The sequence below is a fragment of the Rattus rattus genome, chromosome 6 (assembly GCF_011064425.1).
Source record: "Rattus rattus isolate New Zealand chromosome 6, Rrattus_CSIRO_v1, whole genome shotgun sequence".
Classification (NCBI taxonomy): domain Eukaryota; kingdom Metazoa; phylum Chordata; class Mammalia; order Rodentia; family Muridae; genus Rattus; species Rattus rattus.
In genome coordinates, this window is record NC_046159.1 from 85,995,501 (window position 1) to 86,014,751 (window position 19,251).

Below are 19,251 nucleotides of genomic sequence, written 5' to 3' on the forward strand. Positions count from 1 at the left end.
CTTTGGGATATAAATGTTCTAAAGTTGGACTGTGGATGTGTAACTCTGTAAGGACACTAAACTGTACACTTAAGGTAATTTGTAGCATATGAACTATACCCCAATAAAACTGTTAATTTTAAATGATGTACCTTGTTAAACACAAGCACGTCTAAACAAATGTCTGAGAGAAATTTCTTTGTTAAAAAATGGAAACACAACAGATGGATTGTAAATTTGTTCAGAATTCCTTCAACTTTAATTGTGGGGGTAAAATCAAGCAGCCACTGAGGAAAAATAGTCCCTGGAAGCAGTCGAAACGTTTGTGTAGTGGACATGATGAGTTATTCATTAGCACAGGTGGTCACAAGTCGCCAGCTGTTCTCATTCCTCCACTGTCTCCTTCTTGCCAGTCTCTTGCCCTTCAAAGAGCGGGTACCTGGCCTCCACATCAGCCCAAGTGATGTTGCCATTGGCCAGATCACGGACCACACTGGGCAGTTCAGAGACCTGGGAAGAGAAGAGAAGCCCAAGCATTAGCCAACTTTACATTTGTGAAGAGTACGTGCCTTGAATTCAGGAAGCCTTATACAGAGCAAAACACCATCTAGGACATATTATATATTGTGTACATGATGGTGTCCTTACAAGCTGTGTTTGCTTCCTTAATTATGCCCATCCCCTCCCAGGATGGTCTCTGCTCTCAAGTCCACTAAGTCTGTCAGCTCCCGGCACAACTCAGCACGGCCATAAAGCTTCTCATCCCATTCTGTATCTCAAGTTATTTCACGGCTGTTACATTTAACTCCTGTACTTAATTAAATCTATGCGGTGCAGCAGAGCCAGCTGCTGCCCAGCCATACACAAGTGACAGTGGCCTCCAGTAGTGGTTTACAAAGTCGGGCATGGAAAACCAGCCTATGTAGAGACTGTTAAACCATTCTGCTACCTTCCCTACCCCTGGCTAGTGGATGGGCAGGCTTGGGGTAGAGATTTGGAAGCTCTAGCAAGTTCACAGGAAAGGCTGATATTGAGGCTAACCTGGGACACACTGAGAATTGCAGCCACTGGGAATGTAGGTACAGAGTAGCCAGGACAGTCAGAAATTCATGATTTATGAAGTGGACTGACAACGTTTTGGATAAAAGCAATTTTTGAATTCTATTTTCCTTACTGTAACTGATCAAGCTAAATACTAACAAGCGCCCTAAGTAAATACCTGTACAAAGCTAAAGCCAGGCAACTGTCTGTAGCAGTGTCCTCAGCCCCACCCTGAACCACTCAGCCTCGCTTCTGCTTGTTCCCCGCAGTGCCCTGCTCTTTATATAAACTTACAGGAATATTCCATCTCCAATGGGCTAACACTAAGTTTATACACACACTTTTACGTTTCTATAGAAATATAATGATAAAGATGGCTAAGTCCCAAAAGCTCGACAATAAAACTATGGCAACAGCCTCATGGGATGACATTTCTCTTGCCTAATAAACAGCCAAGTGTAAAAACAAACTGCTGGAAAAGGAGCGAGAGCGAGCCAAACGACTATACAATATTAGAGGAATGTTAATGGGTATTTTCAAATTAAACCAAACAGTTCTGGGAATCTGGGCTTTGTCTGATACAAACCGATCATTAATATTACAAAGAAAAAAAAACCCACGAATAAAATATATCAAAGTCCAATTCAAGCCCAGAATCTATGAACATGTCTAAGACTAAATGTGTCAGAGAAGCCAGTCACCTCTGCCCTTATCTGTCTCATGGAGTCTCGGTCCCTCAGAGTTGCAGTGTGGGGGGTCTTGTTCACTGTATCAAAGTCAATGGTGATGCCAAACGCCACGCCAATCTCATCAGTTCTTGCATAGCGCCTTCCAATAGACCCAGAGGAATCGTCAACTTTATGAGACACGCCATTTCGGGTCAGAGCTTCCGCTATTCAAAACAAAGCGAGACAAGAGTGAAATACTGCAGTAATTCTCCATTCATCTGAACACAGACTGGGACGCTCAGGAAACACAAAGGGCTCTTAGACAAGACAGCAGCAATCCCAGGTACACGGATGTTTGCTAAGCCCCCTGCGGGAGCCCCGACTGCCCTGCTGTCTCTGCCCACACAGTTGCAGGGAAGGAGACTGTGGTGCTGAGGTGGGCGCTGCTGTGCTTCTCCACCTGAACAGCCCTGGGCTTCCCTTCTCAGAAGGCAGAAGTGAGGGGCTGGCACGCCTAGGATCCCTGCCAGGGCTATAGATCCAGCAGGGTGCCACACTCCACTAGGGTTCCACTAGGGAAGAGAGTACCAAGGTCAGTAAGAGCAACCAGGAACCCTGACTCCTGACTCACCCAATGCTGACACATCTGAGCAAGTATGCTCTGCTGTAAATCTGAGCAGAGGCTAAAGTCCTACGTATTCAGAGCCAATCTATGCTTTTACTCAAACAAACAATACTTCTGCAACTGAGTCTGCAGGACAGTGTTCCCATGGAGATGCCCAATTGGATTTGCTTACATAATTCCTTGACAAATGGCATAAACTCTTGGTTTTGGCTCAGTGGAAGGACAGAACATTTGAATGGAGCAACCACAGCAGGGAAACTGAAGAACTAGATGGTTTTAAAAGAAAAAAAAAAATTCAAATGTTAGTTTGTAAGTAACTGTTATTGTTCCAGAGTACAAAGTAGCTATCCTCAGTAGGTAACTTAGACCACTCACTATCAAAACACCCGCTCTTCTGTCAGTGTACAGGGAGTAAATGGTCCAACCCTCCCATACTGTGCGTGAGCTCAAAATCAAAGACAGCAGATGTGCTGTGGCAGGCAAGCCAGCTTTCTGTGGGCCACTTTGGGTTGGAAAGAGAGCTGAAGGCAGTTCTTAAATAGTACTTATATAAAAGGTTCATTGGAAGGCAAGAACACACAACTTGGAAGTGAGTGGATGTGTTTCATTAAACCACTGAACAACAGAGTTGAGGCGAGCTCCTGCTTAAAGCCTAATTACCGCCTTGACGGCAGGCAATTACAAATATCCTGCTATAAGGGAACCTTGTACTTGAGCAATGCAGAGGCCTACATCACAGGATATTTGGAACCCAACTTCCTCCTTCAGCCTGTGATAATTCTAGTTAATAGAATCAAGCATGGACTTGCCTTTACAGATTTTTTTTTTTTAATTTCATTGGAAATGTTTTCATACCAAATTTGTAGGCAAATGGATTAAGTAAGTGGGTGCTAATAATTCGGGAACATTTTTGGCTCCCCACAGCCTAATCAAATTTCTCTTCATGGAGGGACTATGCAATTCTTAATAATGTGACTAATTTATTCTTGTTTAGCCTCTATGAAATGTCTATTAAAGCCCTAGTTTTATCAATATTGTTCAATTCAAAGAAACAGCAAAGAGATTTTTTTTTCTTAAAAACTAAAAACCTTTCTATTAGAAAAAATAAGCCAGAAAACATGAAGCAAAATTGGCATCTAAGAAACTTCAGTTAGCACACCATCACTCCTTGACATGGCTGTGTCTTCACGGATGCATCTGCTGTCTGGACCAAATGAAGGACAGCTACTCCCCCATGCCAGGGTGAAGATGCAGCTTCAGCACAGAGATTACAGGGGGAATTTATCAGCTCCGTAGTATCATAGTGTGCCAAACTTTCTAGAAGCCGGGCACCAAGAATTCACCAGCTCACTCCTCAATGCGTGATGTTTCACAGTGAAAGGTGGGTTGATATCCGAGATTCCACGTGTGCTCACCCAGCTTTGGACGATATGCAAAGGAGCCTGTTTCTTAATCAGTAGGATACAGACAAAGCTCTCTCTTTTCTAGCCTTTTGATGATGTTCCCAGAACTCTGCTAGCAGCTACAGGAGTGCACCTTCCATAGACAGACTGAGATGACAAAGACAAGGCTCACAGGTCAAGGAGAGAGTGGAGGCACAGAGCCATGACGCAGGATCATCAAACAAAAAGAAAACCTGAGGGATTTAAAAGCTTTTTATAAACTCCTACTGCCTCCACACATGAATGCCAGGAAAACTCCATTCCAGGGGCAGCTCACCGTTCTCTGCTCATCTCCCTCCCGGACATGGAATGTATGTTCCAATATGGTATACATGATCCTGCCCAGGCCAAAAGAGGGCTCAATTACACTCGGAACAACTTCTTCCACTGCAAAAAAGGAGACAATTTACTAACACTCTGTCAAGAACCATATGCTACAAATCAGAGTCCTTAATAATCCTTGGCACTACAACTGCCCTAAAACTAGATGGGTTGTGATCTCTGTACAGCAGGGAGAATACACTCAGAAAAACTATGTGCTTATAAGAAACGCATGATCCCTTTAAAGGCAAAGTTAGGTCAAAGCTTTTCTAACCTGACTACTCACATATCATAAAAATAAAGCTTGTGTCTGTCCTAGGCGTGGCCCTTCTAGCGACTAGTAACAGCAGCACTCCACCACCTGCTCTGGCTTTCTAGAAAGCTAATGGATCTGGAGCTGTCATTAAAGAATTTGTAAATCCAATCCCTGGAGACTGGAGAGAGCTCAGCAGTTAAGGGCAACAGCTGCTCTTTCAGAGGACCCAACTGTGATTTCCAGCACCCGCACGAGGGCTCACAACTATTTATGACTCCAGTTCCAGGGAATCTGAAGCCCTCTTCTGGTCTCCGGCACACATGTGGTATGTAGACATACATGCAGGCAAAACACCCATATGCATAAAAACAAGCCAAGTAAACAGACAAGCAAACTCAGGCCTTAAGGCCTTAAGGCAGGCCTGCTGATTCAAGCTTATAACCGGGAGGCGGGGGCAGTCGCTAGAGCAACTTTAAGGCCAGCCATGGACAACTAGGTAAGACCTAGTTACTACCACTCTGGGGTCAGGAAACATTGAAAGTAGATTCTGCTCAGGGCCCAGTGTCCTATCAAACACATTCTACAGAGCCTACAACTCTCCTCCCTGTAGGCCATACTCAGGAAAGGTACTGGTAACTTACTACATGGAAAAGAAGCACTATCCTAGGCCTTGCAGTTTCTTCTTTGTGGGTAATGAGATAACCATGGCCAACGGTTCAGTTCTAAAGGGGCCATTTCTTTTGTTTGACTAGTTGGTTAGTTTTTGTTTTTTTTTTTTAAGATAGGGTTTCTTCTCTATGTAGCCCTGGCTGTCCTAGAACTAGCTCTGCAGATGAGGCTGGCCTTGAACTCAGAGAATCAGCTAACTCTGCCTCCTTCCGGAGTACTGGGATTAAAGGCATGCATCACCACCGCCAGGCAGCCAGGCTGCTTCTTTTGTCTATGATAAAGGAGTCATTGTTATTACACACTTGCAATAAAAGTGCTTCCCTTAATGTAAAATGTGCTTGCATTACAGTCCCTCCCTCCCTCATCATCATTAAGATACATACATCATGTGGCTGAGCACCCCATCAGACCATCAGTACAATCAACTGTGCTGACAGATTCATGCACCAGTACCAACAGAAAGGGAGAGGAGGAGGAGGAGGAGGAGAAAGAGGAGGGAGAGGAGGGAGAGGAGGAGGAAGAGGAGGAGGGGGAGGGGGAGGAAAGAGTAAAACGTGGCTTAGGACCCTTGTCTACCTAGCACGAACATGGCCTAGCTCAATCCTTGAGTACCACAGAGGGAAAATAATGCGTTTTAAAAAGATAATCAAGGTGCTTTCTCTCTCCAACCTTTGCAGTCTCATCTGAGTAATAGCAGGCAGGGGCTTGGGAGCAGCTGCCGGTACACAAGTGCCCCTGCTCTGCCCTGCCTGTGCTGGCTGCTGGGCCAGCTGACCCATTCAGAGCTTATAGCTTTCAGCAGCTTCCAGGAGCCTTGACTCAAAGCCAAGCAGTTGTCACGTGTGCTCCGAAATGTACACTGCCTAATTCAAAATCTACCTGACCAGAACCCCAACAATGTAGAGTAGGGGGAAGAGAACGCCCCAAGTAAAAGTACTTTTCCTGAAAGCAGGAATGTCCTCAGAGATTTCATCTACTACCTCAGGCTGCAGGAAATACAAGGGCACCTTTAATGCTTAATATGAGCACAAGCATCTTTAAAGAGAAAATGCCAAAGTTTCCCATACCCATCAAACTACTTCTCTCTCCAAAATTTATGTAAAATTAATGTCACAAATCTTTTATGGTTTTTAAAGTTTGAAATGATGGCTTGTTTGTTTTTTATTGTTCTAAGAAATTACCATGTAGCGTTTTCTGGAACCTCTTCACACTGACCATGTCTTTTGTTAACTGAAATGTTTTTCCTTCAGTTTCAATAGTGAATTCCCTACAAACAGAAGAAAAGACAAAACACATTAAACAGTACTTAGAACACACACCCTGCACTGGGTGCCGAGCCGCTCTCCCCTCATTTTAAGTGCTAACACCATTTGTCTTCTCTCCAGGTGACAACTCATGAAACAACCAACAGAGTAAGTGTCCCATACCCTGGCACTAAACTGTGTACCCAGAGAGGACCTCAAAAGTGTGGCTCATTTCATACAACTCCTCAAGTGATTTAACGGCAAAGTCCTCTGACCTTGAAGTGAACAACATAAAAGGAAAACACAAAAACAAAAACAAAAGCAACCATCTAAGAGTAATCACATTTGTCCAAAACAGCTCTGCAGTTAAAGTGCCCACTGTTCTACACACTACCCCAGCAAATACAAACCCAAAACCAACTAAATCAACATCACTAACAGTTCCCTGATTATGTGCTATGTGAGCACAGCACGTCCTCACCAGGGCTGCCACACATCTGTGTCTGGAGACCAGGAACCAGTTACCAAGGGCCCTGGGCAGGGCCCACATCCCAGCTATTTTCTCTGTTGTAAGGCCAGTTTGCATTTCTCCAGCCTGATGGCAGCAGGACTAGGAACAGAGCCCCCATGTGGTTGTCTCGAAGATGTGTAAGGGCTACTTGTTACCATTACATTTTGCAGGTGTGTTCAGGGCATATCTCCTGCCTCATCTGGATGGTTTCCACTCACCTCTTGTAGTAACTACTGGTTTGAAGTTTGGGTTTCACATAGTGTCATGTACGCTAAGAGTGTCTAACTGTACAGTAGGAAGCACACTTAGAACAGTTAACATGAGCAAGAAGAGAGCGACTGCTTGAGATTAAACCTGGCAACAGTCTGGTAGTCATGAGTCATTAGCAAATGGTACACACACACACACACACACTACAGCTGTCCCTCTCCTCTGTGTCCCTGTGCCTCAATGACAATAGTCTGCTTTCCATTACCAGCAAGTGTCTTTCCTAGGCCCCCATCTAACCACGGTCTATGACAGGCTTGAGAGGCAATCTTTCAGTGAAAGAGAAGTCACAAAGTACTTCAGGGTTTGCTGGCCCTATGTGGTCTCGTGTATATTTTTTTGTTTTGTTTTGTCTCATTTGAATATATTTGTTGTTATTTAAAACCATCTCCCTGAAAAAGCAAAAAAAGAGGGAGGAACAACAGTGTTCTAGTTCATCTTAACGACAGCTCTGGCTCTACACATGGCAAGACTCGGTCTGTGTCTTGTAATTCTTGTTGTGTCTGTCTGCTGCCCAGCCTGCTGATTTACTGACAGCAGAAATCCACAGTAACTGAAGTCACCTAGCTGTCTCTGGTTTCGTCGTCTGTGGATCTTAAGCTCTGGTTTCCAGTTGTGTACTATGCAGGAATGACATGACCTCCTGGGCAGCTACCTTCATCATTATGAACTGCCCCTCTGGTCACCTAATTCCCATTTCCTGCAGTTTACTTTGATACTAAAATAGCTACTCCAACTTTTGGCATATGTACATAATATATATATGTTGATATATAATATATAAATATATTATAGTAGGAAATATTCTTTTACTTTTTTTTTTTTGGAGCTGGGGACCAAACCCAGGGCCTTGTGCTTGCTAGGCAAACGCTCTACCACTGAGCCAAATCCCCAACCCCTCCCTTTTACTTTTAAACCCATTTCTGTATTACTACTGAAATAGGTTTGGTGCAAATCACATTTAATCAAACCTGGAATTTGTGAAGCACACAGACTGACAGTCAGTGGCTGCTATTCCAGCACTTATGTCATTTATTTCCTGCTAACCACTGACGTTAAGCACAAGTCTCCCTCCTCACTGTTATTTTCTATCTGTTCTTTGCTTGTTTTCCTCTTTTCCAATCTTCTAGGGATGCTGTTCTGGCTGTTTGTCCCTGGCGTGTGCTCTGCGCAGGTGACAGTTCTGCACGTTAGCCTGTGCCTCCCTGCATGCTATCACTCCACCTCTTTATCACAGTGCTCTCCCAGTCACTGACTCTTACTTTCATATGCATTTTATTTCCATGCATAAAGTCCGTAACAAGGATTTTGCCTTAAACAGTTTGTCCTGTACATGCAGGATTGTCCGTGGGGGTGTATATGAAGGTCAGTGGCTGTGTGGAATGCTCCTAGAGCCCCTGAAATCAGTAGTGCTGGGGTTACAGATGCACTGCACCACACCCAGCGTGTACATGGGGGACGGGGATGGAAACTCACATCCTCATGCTTGCACCTGATCCACGGAGTCATCCACTCAGGGCTCGCTTGGCCTGCTGTCTGTCTAAAGACCTCACAACATGATTCACACTCAGCGTGCACTTCTCCTGTTTACGGCTCTGCACCCCACACTTCATGGAGCTTGGCTTTGATGGACAGTATTGCCGAGGCTAGCATGTTTGTACTTATGGCTTTAGACAAATAAAGGCCCTAACCCAGTGTTCTGGCTTCTATCATTTTGACAAGAACTCTAAATTACTACTATCTTTCTTGTCTTTTACATAACGACTCTTCCTTCCCCACTGGCTGCTTTAAAGATTTTTCTCTTTATACAGGTTTTTTAGCAATTTGAGTTTTATGTGCCATTTCGTGATCTGTCTTCAGCCTGCCTGGGTTCTGCTCTTAAATCTGACACTGTTTCCTCCTGCCATATCATCAGATGTTTCCTATCACCGTGACTACCACACATGTGCTTACCTGTGTGGCACTGTCCCATGGCACCCCAAGCCCCTTACTTGTGGTAGTCCATGGATAGCTTCTGAGGCTGCATCCTTAAACTTAATCATCCCTTTGCACCCTTTACTCCACTGTTGCCCCAACGGTGAGGCAGCATCGGTCAGGGTTCATGCTTATGCTTCCACTTCATATGACAGCTCACGTTCATGTTCTTTCTCACAGACTGATGCATGGGAACCCATGCCATGTGTGGGCAGACGGGGCCCGGAGCCGGCACTCTTCTCTGCTGAACCAGCTCTCCAGCCCTTCTTTGAAAGTCAGCACATGAGACACACTTATAACTAGCTTACTACATTTATGTATGTACTAGTCATGTTTGTTGTTTCTGCGTCTTCCTTAACTAGTTTCCCTCAGCAGAACTCACATAATACTGCTTTTACAGATGTAAAACAATTTTCTATTATTATAGCTTCTACACTATCTGGTGCTGGATGTTGTTGTATTTATAAGACTATTCTCTGTTACTCCTTATGTTTATGTTTATGATTACAGAGTCTTCCACACCTCTTATTAAAAAGTTAGATTAGCCTCTAATCTAACTTAGACAAGTAGTCTCCGCCATGAAAATCACTAGAACAGAGCCTGCTGCTGCTTGTTCTTCTGAGATGTTGGGGATTAAACCCAGCATCCTGTTCGTAAAGATAATAAAGAGATCCTATTTGTTTAAATATATTTCTAGGATATAATGTTGAAATTCTAAGTTATTTTATACAACTAAGACAGGGATAGCTCTTTCCTGTCAAAAGCCTTCTAGAACAAGCCATCTTGCCCCTTGCTCTCAGAGCCTTCGAGAGAAGCTCACCCTTTCTCGCTCAGCAGCAGCTCCATCTCGGTAATGTAGCACTCATCGCAGGCGCCGAGGTACTCCAGCACCAGCTTCGCATCTTTCTTGTACGCCTTGCCCACGGCTCCCTTGTTGGGCTCAAACTGTACAACGTTAACTGTTTTGTATGGAACGGTCAAGGAACCACGACACTGCACAGCTTTAGGATGCTGGAAAATTACCTAGAAACACTGAGTCACAGCAACTTAAAAGCCACCACCCAGTCCTGCTAGCATTAGCACCCAGACTGCCTATTCACAGGATGAACCGGGCACAGACCAATCCATTCCAACCAACATTACTGGAGAAAGCAGGAGCTGGGGGGGTGGCTCAGTTGGCAAAGGGTTTCCTCACAAGCCTGAAGGTCTGAGAGCAGATGCTTAGCATCCACAAGAAAACCAATTGTGGCTGTCCATGCCTCCAATTCCAGCACTGCAAGAAGAGACGCGGCACTCCTCAAGCTGCTGCTTATCAGGCTCGCTGAAATCAGTGATCTCCATTTTCAGTGAGGGTTTATCTCAAAAACCATGGTACAGAGCAATAGAGGAAGACATTTTATGTGGAAATCTGTTCCCACACAGATCTATACACCCCCACACCCCACATGAATATGTACACATACCACACATGAAGAATAAATAAATATCATTAACAAAGACTTCTAAGGTTACAGTGAAATAAAGGATTCTCTCTAATCCGCAATATATCTCATTCCATAGCATGAAATCTTCAGGTAATGTCTTTGGCCAGTGAATTGGTTCAGTGGGACAAGGCGCTTCCTTCCAAGATGATAAACTGAATTAAATCCCTGGGACCCACATGATGAAAAGAGGAAAGTTGTTCTCTGACCTCCATACAGGTGCTACACCAAATCATAAACAATAAATAAAGGTAATTAAAAAACTCTGGTTTTGTCACTTGTCAATGCTAAGAATTGGCTCACAATCTCGGTACAAGGTAGAGAAGCAAACTCCTATTCTAATTAAGAGATAGTGAGCTAAACTATCTTAAGATGGCTCTAGGCTTTAATGAGAACAACACTTACCAGATATCCTATATCTAGGGGTACACAGGTACATGTGCAGAAAAAGACATGTTGGAAACATGTCTTTTAAGGTCTAATGTATGTTCATTATTGCTTAAATAGAGACCAGGAAGGAAGCCACGAGGGACACTAAGCAACAAGTTTAAACAACCCCAAAGCACTCCATTCATCCAAAAACCAAGGACAGACTGGGCTCACACACTGTTAGCCTTAACTCTGGAGTAGCCAGAAAGGATATGGGCTCTTTCAGGGGCTTCTCAGCCACCAGCGGGACTTTGGTGGCTCGAGCATGACAGGAGAGGTCATAGCAGGATCGGTCAGCACATCCAACAATCTCGATCCAGCCCTAGGAAGACAGAACGAACAAATTCACTCACACTGGCCTTGCTATAACCAACCCTTCCAAATATTCCGGGACAACTGCACTATAGAATCTCCAATTGGAGTTTGTAAATTATTAAAAAGAGAATAGTTTCATACATGAGGTGGTTAACAGATCTTTAAAGTACAGAGAGAATTCTCACTGCATATGAAGTAGCTTTATTTTCCAGACTGGCTTACAATGTCATATTACTATCCAGTAAATGAATAATCTACAAGTTGATTATGTATCTGGCCCAAACCTATAGATTTGGCTCAAATTTGTAGCCAGGACTCAAACGTGGCAGACATTCCTCCTCCCTTTGGATGACATGCCCTCAAATGGCTGGCTGAGCATGGCTGGGCATGGCTGTAAGTCCTGGTGCTCAGTTAGTTCACCTGACTCAACAGAAAGAAACACAGAAAACATGGGTGAAGGTTCAGTCAGAAGAACCAGAGGTGCCAGGCTCCATTTCCTTTTAATAGCTAAGGTATCTAATTTTAAAAAAAAATTGTTTCCAATTAACATGCAACAGACTGACTGCCAGTATCACCCATATCTCCTACTATGACATCTTAACTTCTAACGTGACAACATATGGAGGCGCCTTTAGGAAGTCACTAGGTCACAAGAGTAGAATTCTAATCATCTTTCCATCAGGGGAGAAGAAAAGACGGCAGTCATCAACCCAGTAAAGGGCTCTTAACCAAACCAGAGCATACGATTCTGTTCCTGGACTGCTACCTTCTAGAAATTTGTTGTCTTTTGTTATAAGAGCATAAACCAAGACACGACCTTACAGATACCCTGTGTAAGAACAAGTCTGTAAAGCATGAAGGTCAACGACACAGGCTTGAAGTCAGATAGTCAGAACTACAGCCCAGCCCACTACCCTGCCAGCCTAAGGCCTGGGAGTCTCACCTCTTAGCACTTGAGCATCCTCAGAGAGAAGAAATGGCAGGGGACCGCATAAGATAGTGTAAAGCACGGCTTTAAAGGAGCAGGGTTTGTGACAGCAACAATGTGAATATAAGAAAGTACAGTGGATGAAAGGTGGGCAGGCCAGGCTCGGAGTCTCAACTGACACCCCGTGTGCTTAACAGCTACTTGAAGTCACACCCACAGAACGGGGTGGAAGACAGAAAGGCAGTAATTACTCATTACACAAACACCAAGTATTTGATTGCTTTAATATGAACAGGAGAGTAGAAAGATATGTAATAACATCTGAACTCTTAAACTAGTTACTCTCCACCTGGCAGTGTGGCTGTTTCCGCCTCCAGGTCAAGCAGCCCTCCTGGAGGGAGCAAGGAGATGCAGAGGCTTGTGAAATGCACCAGAACTTCAGATAACCAGGAAGCTCAATGACCCAAGACTCAGGAGCCGCCTGCCCAGGTTAGCTAAGCCATAAGCCACCATCGGGGGAAAAGAGGGCAGTGTAACTGTGTGCAGGGTGCACACAGAACACCAGTAACTCTTTCTTCAGCCGTTACACTTGTCAGCGGGGCTTCTCGGTTTAAGCTGTTGAAGGTCACTCGTGGCCTAGTAAGTAGGTAACCCCAACAAACTCAGTGACTCAAGCTGAATTTGAAAGGAACTCTCTCTTCAGTTTGTCTCTGACCTCTTTGAGGTAAATAAGCATTTCTGTATGATTTCCCAGGAAAAGCAATACAGCAGTACACAGACCAAACAAACCTGCTAAGAACAGATTTTCGTATTTCTTATCTAAGTCCACAAAGGCAGACATTCAAAGCAGCATCGATGACAGCTAGCGCAAGTCTGTAAGCCCAGCAACTGACAGAAACAGGAGGACAGGTTTTAAGGCTAGCCTTGGCTATATAGGTAATTTGAGAATAATGTGGGCCATGTGAGATCTTGATTCAAACAAACAAAAAGCCAAAATCCAGACTAAAGATATGCACATTATCACACATTTACACATGCATGTTATCCACAGAAAAATTATCTGGAAACCAGGAATGTTGGAGACCTGCTTGTAATCTAGCACTGGGAAGGCTGAGACAAGAGGCTCATGGCTTATGCCAGCCTGTGCGAACATGGATGACTGCATAAAAACAAAAATCAGTCATTTTATAAAAGAAAAACACAAAGACCCTGAGCTACAGCAGGTTCTGTCTGTGTACATGAAGATGTCTCTCCAACATGCAGTCAGAAGAGCTGGACACAGCCCCCTGCTCAGGCGTGTCCCGGGACCCTTGTACAGAAAGAGCCTGCTACACCCTGCTGCTTTTCATTCCTAAACACTAGGAACGGAAGGACACGATGGGGGTGATCTAGAGATCTCCGAAGTTTACCAAATACAAAGAGAAAGAGACCAGAATCTATCTCCTAAATCTACCAAATAGTTCACTAAGCTGAAATGGTTTTAGCCCTACCACCACCCCCAGTGTCTGCTGGATGTCTGCCAGGAGGCCAGCCCATCTGAGCTCCACTGAGGGATGCTACAGCACGGTCCCCCCAGGCACAGACACACCTGCACCACCCTTCCATCACCCTTCCCTCCCTACCTAGAGTGGCTATCTCTGTCTCCCAGGGGTTTTCCAACACACAGGGTGGCCCCTCTTTACAAGGAGACACAAGTCAACTGTTGTCTGGTTAGTGAGCATCACTGCAGGCTACTCACATAGGACGTTTTGGACTCAGCATCCCAGCAGTCGCAGGCATAATGGGCCATCTCATTCTCCATATGCTGTCGGAAGCGGAGTTTATCAGGAGATATTCCAACCTTCGTGAGGTAGAGGTAGATGCGGCCAATAAAATAGCCTAATACTGAGTTGTTAATCACACCCTGAACAAAAGAGTAGAGCAGAAAGAAAAGGTACACATCAATGCTTTTGAAGGTTAAAGTACTCTGTCTACCCGTGTATCTACCGACTTCAAAGTCTACTGAAAACAGAACACACAAAGTAAACTTTCTTCCTACTGAAGAACAATTTAAAACACCCACAGGATGATCTTGGTATTTTTAAAATGTCAAGGTAACAAGTTAATAATGAAGTTGTTCAAAATATATCTAAGACATTGGGTTCCAACAACTGGGAGGCAGAACCAGGCAGATCTCTGTGTGTTCCAGGCTAGACTGATCACTCGGTGAGTTCCAGGGCAGCCAGGACTAGTGAGACCTTCCCTTGAAAAACAACAAAAACAAAAGGAGTCTATCATATCTGTCCAATAGACTTTGCCCTACATCATATACTGCCTAATTCCAGTTATAAGCAAGCCTAATTTAAATCAACAAACCAAAGAGATATACTGAGGTTGATTTGTTTTTAAAAATGTATTCTTGTCCATTGAAATTCATCTGCTCCATATAGTAGTACATATCGATTTATAACTTTAGAGCTGGGCCTTAGAAATTATCTAGCCCTATCTGCCATCACTGCAAGGATGTCTACTGGTTAGTTTTATCAACCTGACACAAATCTAGGTATCCCTGAGAAAGAATCTCAACTGTGAACTGCCTCCACCATACTGGCCTGGAGCGGGCATTTCCTGATTGCTGTAGAAGGCATGTAAGTCCTTGTGCTCACAGATAAGCAAGCATTAAGGAAGCCAGGACCACTAAACACACAGGTAGGTTACCTTTAGAACCTGCTTTCTACCCAGAAGACTGAACAGACAGAAAGCTGGGAACAGACTTGGTTAATAGCTGGGTAACCTTTGAGCTATCTGTGTGCCAGGCCATACCTGATCCTCTCGCAGACTCTCATCATGGGCTTCTTTCTCTTAATCAATCAATCAATCAATCAATCTATAGCACTATCCTGTCCAGAACTTTTTCTTGAGCCTGTTTTCTCAGTTAATCTTTATGGAAGATGTCAGTCATGTCTTAAGCCTTGTTGTGCACATAGGATTGAGTTAACCATCACCAACAAACTTTCTTTTTTGTTCAAATTGTGGTGTGCTTAAATATGCCTGTGGTCAAACTCTCAAAATTTGAACCAATACTGGCTACTGAGTCATACTGAACCAGCTTATGTCCTAAGGACAGTTACTCTGCTGGCTATGGTGGATACAGAGACCCCTGATGATTGCTAATTCCTATTGGAGGGCCAGTCCACTGCAGGTGATGCCACCCCTGGGAGGTAGTCCTAAGGTGTACAAGAATGGTAGCTTAGCAAGCCAAGACAGGCAAGACAGAAAGTAGCACTTCTCTATTGGCTTCTGCTTCAAGCTCCTATCCCGGCTCCCCTCAGTGATGGACTATAGCCTATAAATAAGTGTCCAAAATAAACTCTTTCCTCCCACGTTGCTGTGGTTATGATATTTACACAGCAGATTATTTCTGCAAAGTGGGTGATACCTCTTCTTGTTCTAAAGTTAGAAGGCTAAGTGCTTCTCCAGGCAAGTCACTCACTACTGGGACGCAGCTAAGGACGGTAAGTATTCACTCGCTCATTTCTCCAGGCAGATATTTAAAGAAACTCAGAAATATACAAGGCCTATAAGCCCCTGCTATGGGTAAACAACAGGACTTGGATTCAGAGTGTTTGCTTTTCCTGGGGAAAATTCTGGGTCTTCCAAAGTTGTGCAGACTGTTAAAGTAGGATCAATTAAATACAAAACAGTTCAAACTAAGACCAACTGTTAAGTGCTCTGTTCAACAATGCCTTTTATTTTAAATCCGTGTTTGTGGGTAGAGGACAACTTGCAGGAATTGGTCCTCTCCATCCACCATGTGGGTCCTGGAATCAAACTCATGAGACTCACAGGTGAGCCTGCTGGGCCACCTCCCCGGAGCATTTGCTAAGATTTTCTTCACTGTTAACACCCTGGCCCAGAATTGGTTCCGATTATTTTCTCTCTTGATACTGAAACCATAAAGTATATTCTATATAAACAAACACTGTACAGAGACTGAAACTATGGTTTAGAGCTCGATTACTTGTTCAGCAAGGACCTTGCTCATCAGTACCACAAAAGACAAAGACTGTCAGGGCTGAGAATGCAGTTCGTACATACACTTGCTTGACCTACAATGCTGTAAAATAAATAAACAAAAATACTGCCAAAGTCAAGTATTTCATCACTCACTGCACAACCAAGTTACCAAGTCCTTCCGCTGCTGATTGGGCATCATCTAAATCAGTTCCTTCCAGAACCTTACCTGTTCAACAGCATCTCCCAGACGCATCTTGCGAGCAGACTGTCCAGTGACCTGGGCTTTGGCTGAGTACAAATAAAGGCAGAGGTCAGCCACGCTCAGGAACTTGGGATGGTCTTTCTCAGTGGGATCTACAAAGTGCTCGATCTCTGCCATTGTGAATTCCCTGGAAGGAAAAACCAGATAAAAATCTGCATGCCTAACTGTACAGCTAAGTCAGTCACCAAGGCTCCCGTTTCTTGCTGCTCACTCCTCCAGAGACAGGGCCAAACCACAGGCTTCTCTTAGGACTGACTTCCTAAGAAAATTACCCAAAGATTTCTGGGGTGGGTTTTAAAAACCGTCAGTAGCTGGTCTAGGATACAGCTTGTGGTAGAAAGCATGTTCAAGGCCTTGGGTGCTATCCCTAATGACAAAATAACCCCAACAACAGAAATAATAACTCCTCGCAAACACTAATCCCTTCTATACAGCTATACCCGAGTACCAGCTAAAAATAAAAATAATTTTTAAGAGCAGATTGATACATCCTTTAAAATAGAAAACAAGCAAAGGTCACATACGAGAGAAACAAGACGCTGAATAGTGGCATCCACACGAAATGATTCTGCTTAGAGCGTCAGGTCTCTGAATACAGACCAAAGCAAGTCACAGACATTTACTTTTCGAAGAATAGGAAATTAGAAGTGAACTGAAATGGTTCTCCAGGTTTTAAAGCAGGTTGATTGACTGTGTTTTACAGCTCCAAACAAGTAAATGACTGATAATGGCACCAAACGGATGGTCTTGTCAGAGTAAGAGCTTCTAAATAAAGCGTTATTCCCCGCAAAGGACGCTGGGCATGAACTGAACAAGCCACTATCAAGCTCAGCACATAATGACGAAATAAATATGCACACGGCAACGGTTTTCCAAAGAGATTGCTCTGAATTGCAATTTTGTAGCTATTACAGGGGGAGGGAGAGTGTTTTAAGTTAATTTTATGAGTCAAAAATCTTTTTTAAAAAATGGACACAATCTCACTGGTATACTCTTATGATTATCACAGGTGTTTTAGAAGGAACACAAAATTGCACAGATTGGCCTAAACACATAAAATGTACTGCCGAGAGCATTTTTAATTTTACTCGTTAATGGCACTTTTTTCCTTGGTCCCAGGGCATTAAGTCTTAATTATCTATCAACAACTATAAAACGTGTCTGTGCACATGAAAATGCAGGTGAATGTGGTGCTGTGTCCTCACAGAACTTACACTGGGGAATCAACTTTTACTGTGCAGAGAAAATGGATTAAGGGTCCTACCCAGAATCCCCCAAGTGGTGCTGAAAAGTGTTCCTGTGTGTTCTATAGAAAACCTCATGTCAACTTCAGTTAATAACACCATAATAATATAATCATCTCAGTACCTGCTGAAAGGGTTAAGTTGGGACCTCCAGAATAACAATTGAAAGGCAATGATCTAAAAAGGACAGATTGGTTACAGCTTGCCTTTAGTAATCAGTACAGGATGTATGTATGGCTACACAACCTATTTTTGTATGGAATGTATTACTTAGAATGATGATGTCGAAAAGAAATGTGGAAATCATAAACTTAAATCACAGTAAGCTTCTAGAGAAAAAGACACTAACCAGTGCCAGGATGCCTCTCACACATGCCTGGACACACCTGACAGAGCGGGATGTCAGACAGACATGTGTCTGAACTCAGCAGTGTTGGCTTGTCAACTGCCCTATGGTAAGTCCTACACATGCACTAGCTGAATCCAGGACACACCCTCCAGCAATGCCACCTGCCTAGGACACACACACACACACACACACACACACACACACACACACACACACACGAGGGGGGGAGAGACAGACAGACAGGCAGAAAAACAGACCCTGTAACTCCACAGCACTGACAGAAATGCACGAGCTTTAACATCATGATCAGAGGTGTTCAGCAAGGGGAAAGAATTCAGACCAAATGGGAACCGAACCATAAGCTATCATCTACGCTCTTTCCTTTCTTTTATAAATCACTACTCAATCAAAACTGCCACCTTCACCAGATGTTACACTTGGAAAAAACAGAAACAAACAGTGACCAAGTTAACGTACAAGTGTGTTGGTTTCCATCTCCAACCCAACGCCAACAGTTAATACCTGACTCGGATCAGTCCAGACCGAGGCGAGATCTCATTTCTAAAGGAGTTTCCAATCTGTGCAGCAGCAAAAGGCAACTTCCCTTGGTTGAATTCCAAAAGTCGTTTGAAATTTAGGAAAATTCCCTGTGCAGTTTCTGGTCTCAGATATCTATAAAATTAAATAAACCAGTGTGTTACAATAAGAAAATGTGCTTTCCAATAAAACAAAGTCTGTTCTCAAGTAAAGTACCACATCTATCTTTTTCACAGGAAAGTTATGCTTAAGGCCTAAATAAAAGATTTTATAAGGAAGAGATCCTGTCCTAAGTAGCAAACACTCCCACAGAACCACGGGGTCAGACTAAGAACTTGGGATGGCCAAAGTGCCATCAAAACTGTCCTTATTTCCTTACTCCAAGTCAACTTCTCTGAGTGTCACTATGGTGGTTTGAATGAGAATGGCACCCACTCACTACAAGTTTGAACACTTGGTACCCAGCTGACGGGACTGTTTGGGGAAGTATTAGAAAGCACGGCCTGCTTGGAGGAGCTTTGTCACTGGGGGTAGACTTGGAGGTTTCAAAAGATTCATGTCATTCCCAGAGTGCTCTCTGCCTCTTGTAGTTGGAGATGTGAGCTCTAAGCTGCTCCTGCTACCATGCCGTCATTTCACCGTCAGACGCTAACCCTCTGAAACCTTAAGCAGCAGTATACTCTTCATAAGCTGCCTCAGCCGGTTGTCTCTCC

At 43.8% G+C, this 19,251-nt stretch overlaps 1 protein-coding gene across 1 annotated transcript in view; it reads right to left on the reverse strand.

Moving 5' to 3' along the window:
- Positions 1 to 202: 202 nt before the first annotated feature.
- The window catches only part of Gars1 (glycyl-tRNA synthetase 1), a 39,783-nt gene continuing 20,734 nt past the window's right edge, over positions 203 to 19,251 (reverse strand). Inside the window, exons 8-17 of the mRNA XM_032906448.1 lie at positions 18,524 to 18,673; positions 16,373 to 16,535; positions 13,889 to 14,053; positions 11,122 to 11,229; positions 9,818 to 9,963; positions 6,183 to 6,268; positions 4,033 to 4,142; positions 2,486 to 2,579; positions 1,722 to 1,912; positions 203 to 489 (exon numbers count right to left, since the gene is read on the reverse strand). Coding sequence (XP_032762339.1) covers positions 364 to 489; positions 1,722 to 1,912; positions 2,486 to 2,579; positions 4,033 to 4,142; positions 6,183 to 6,268; positions 9,818 to 9,963; positions 11,122 to 11,229; positions 13,889 to 14,053; positions 16,373 to 16,535; positions 18,524 to 18,673 — 1,339 coding nt within the window. The 3' untranslated portion in view covers positions 203 to 363. The remainder of the gene's footprint in view (positions 490 to 1,721; positions 1,913 to 2,485; positions 2,580 to 4,032; positions 4,143 to 6,182; positions 6,269 to 9,817; positions 9,964 to 11,121; positions 11,230 to 13,888; positions 14,054 to 16,372; positions 16,536 to 18,523; positions 18,674 to 19,251) is intronic.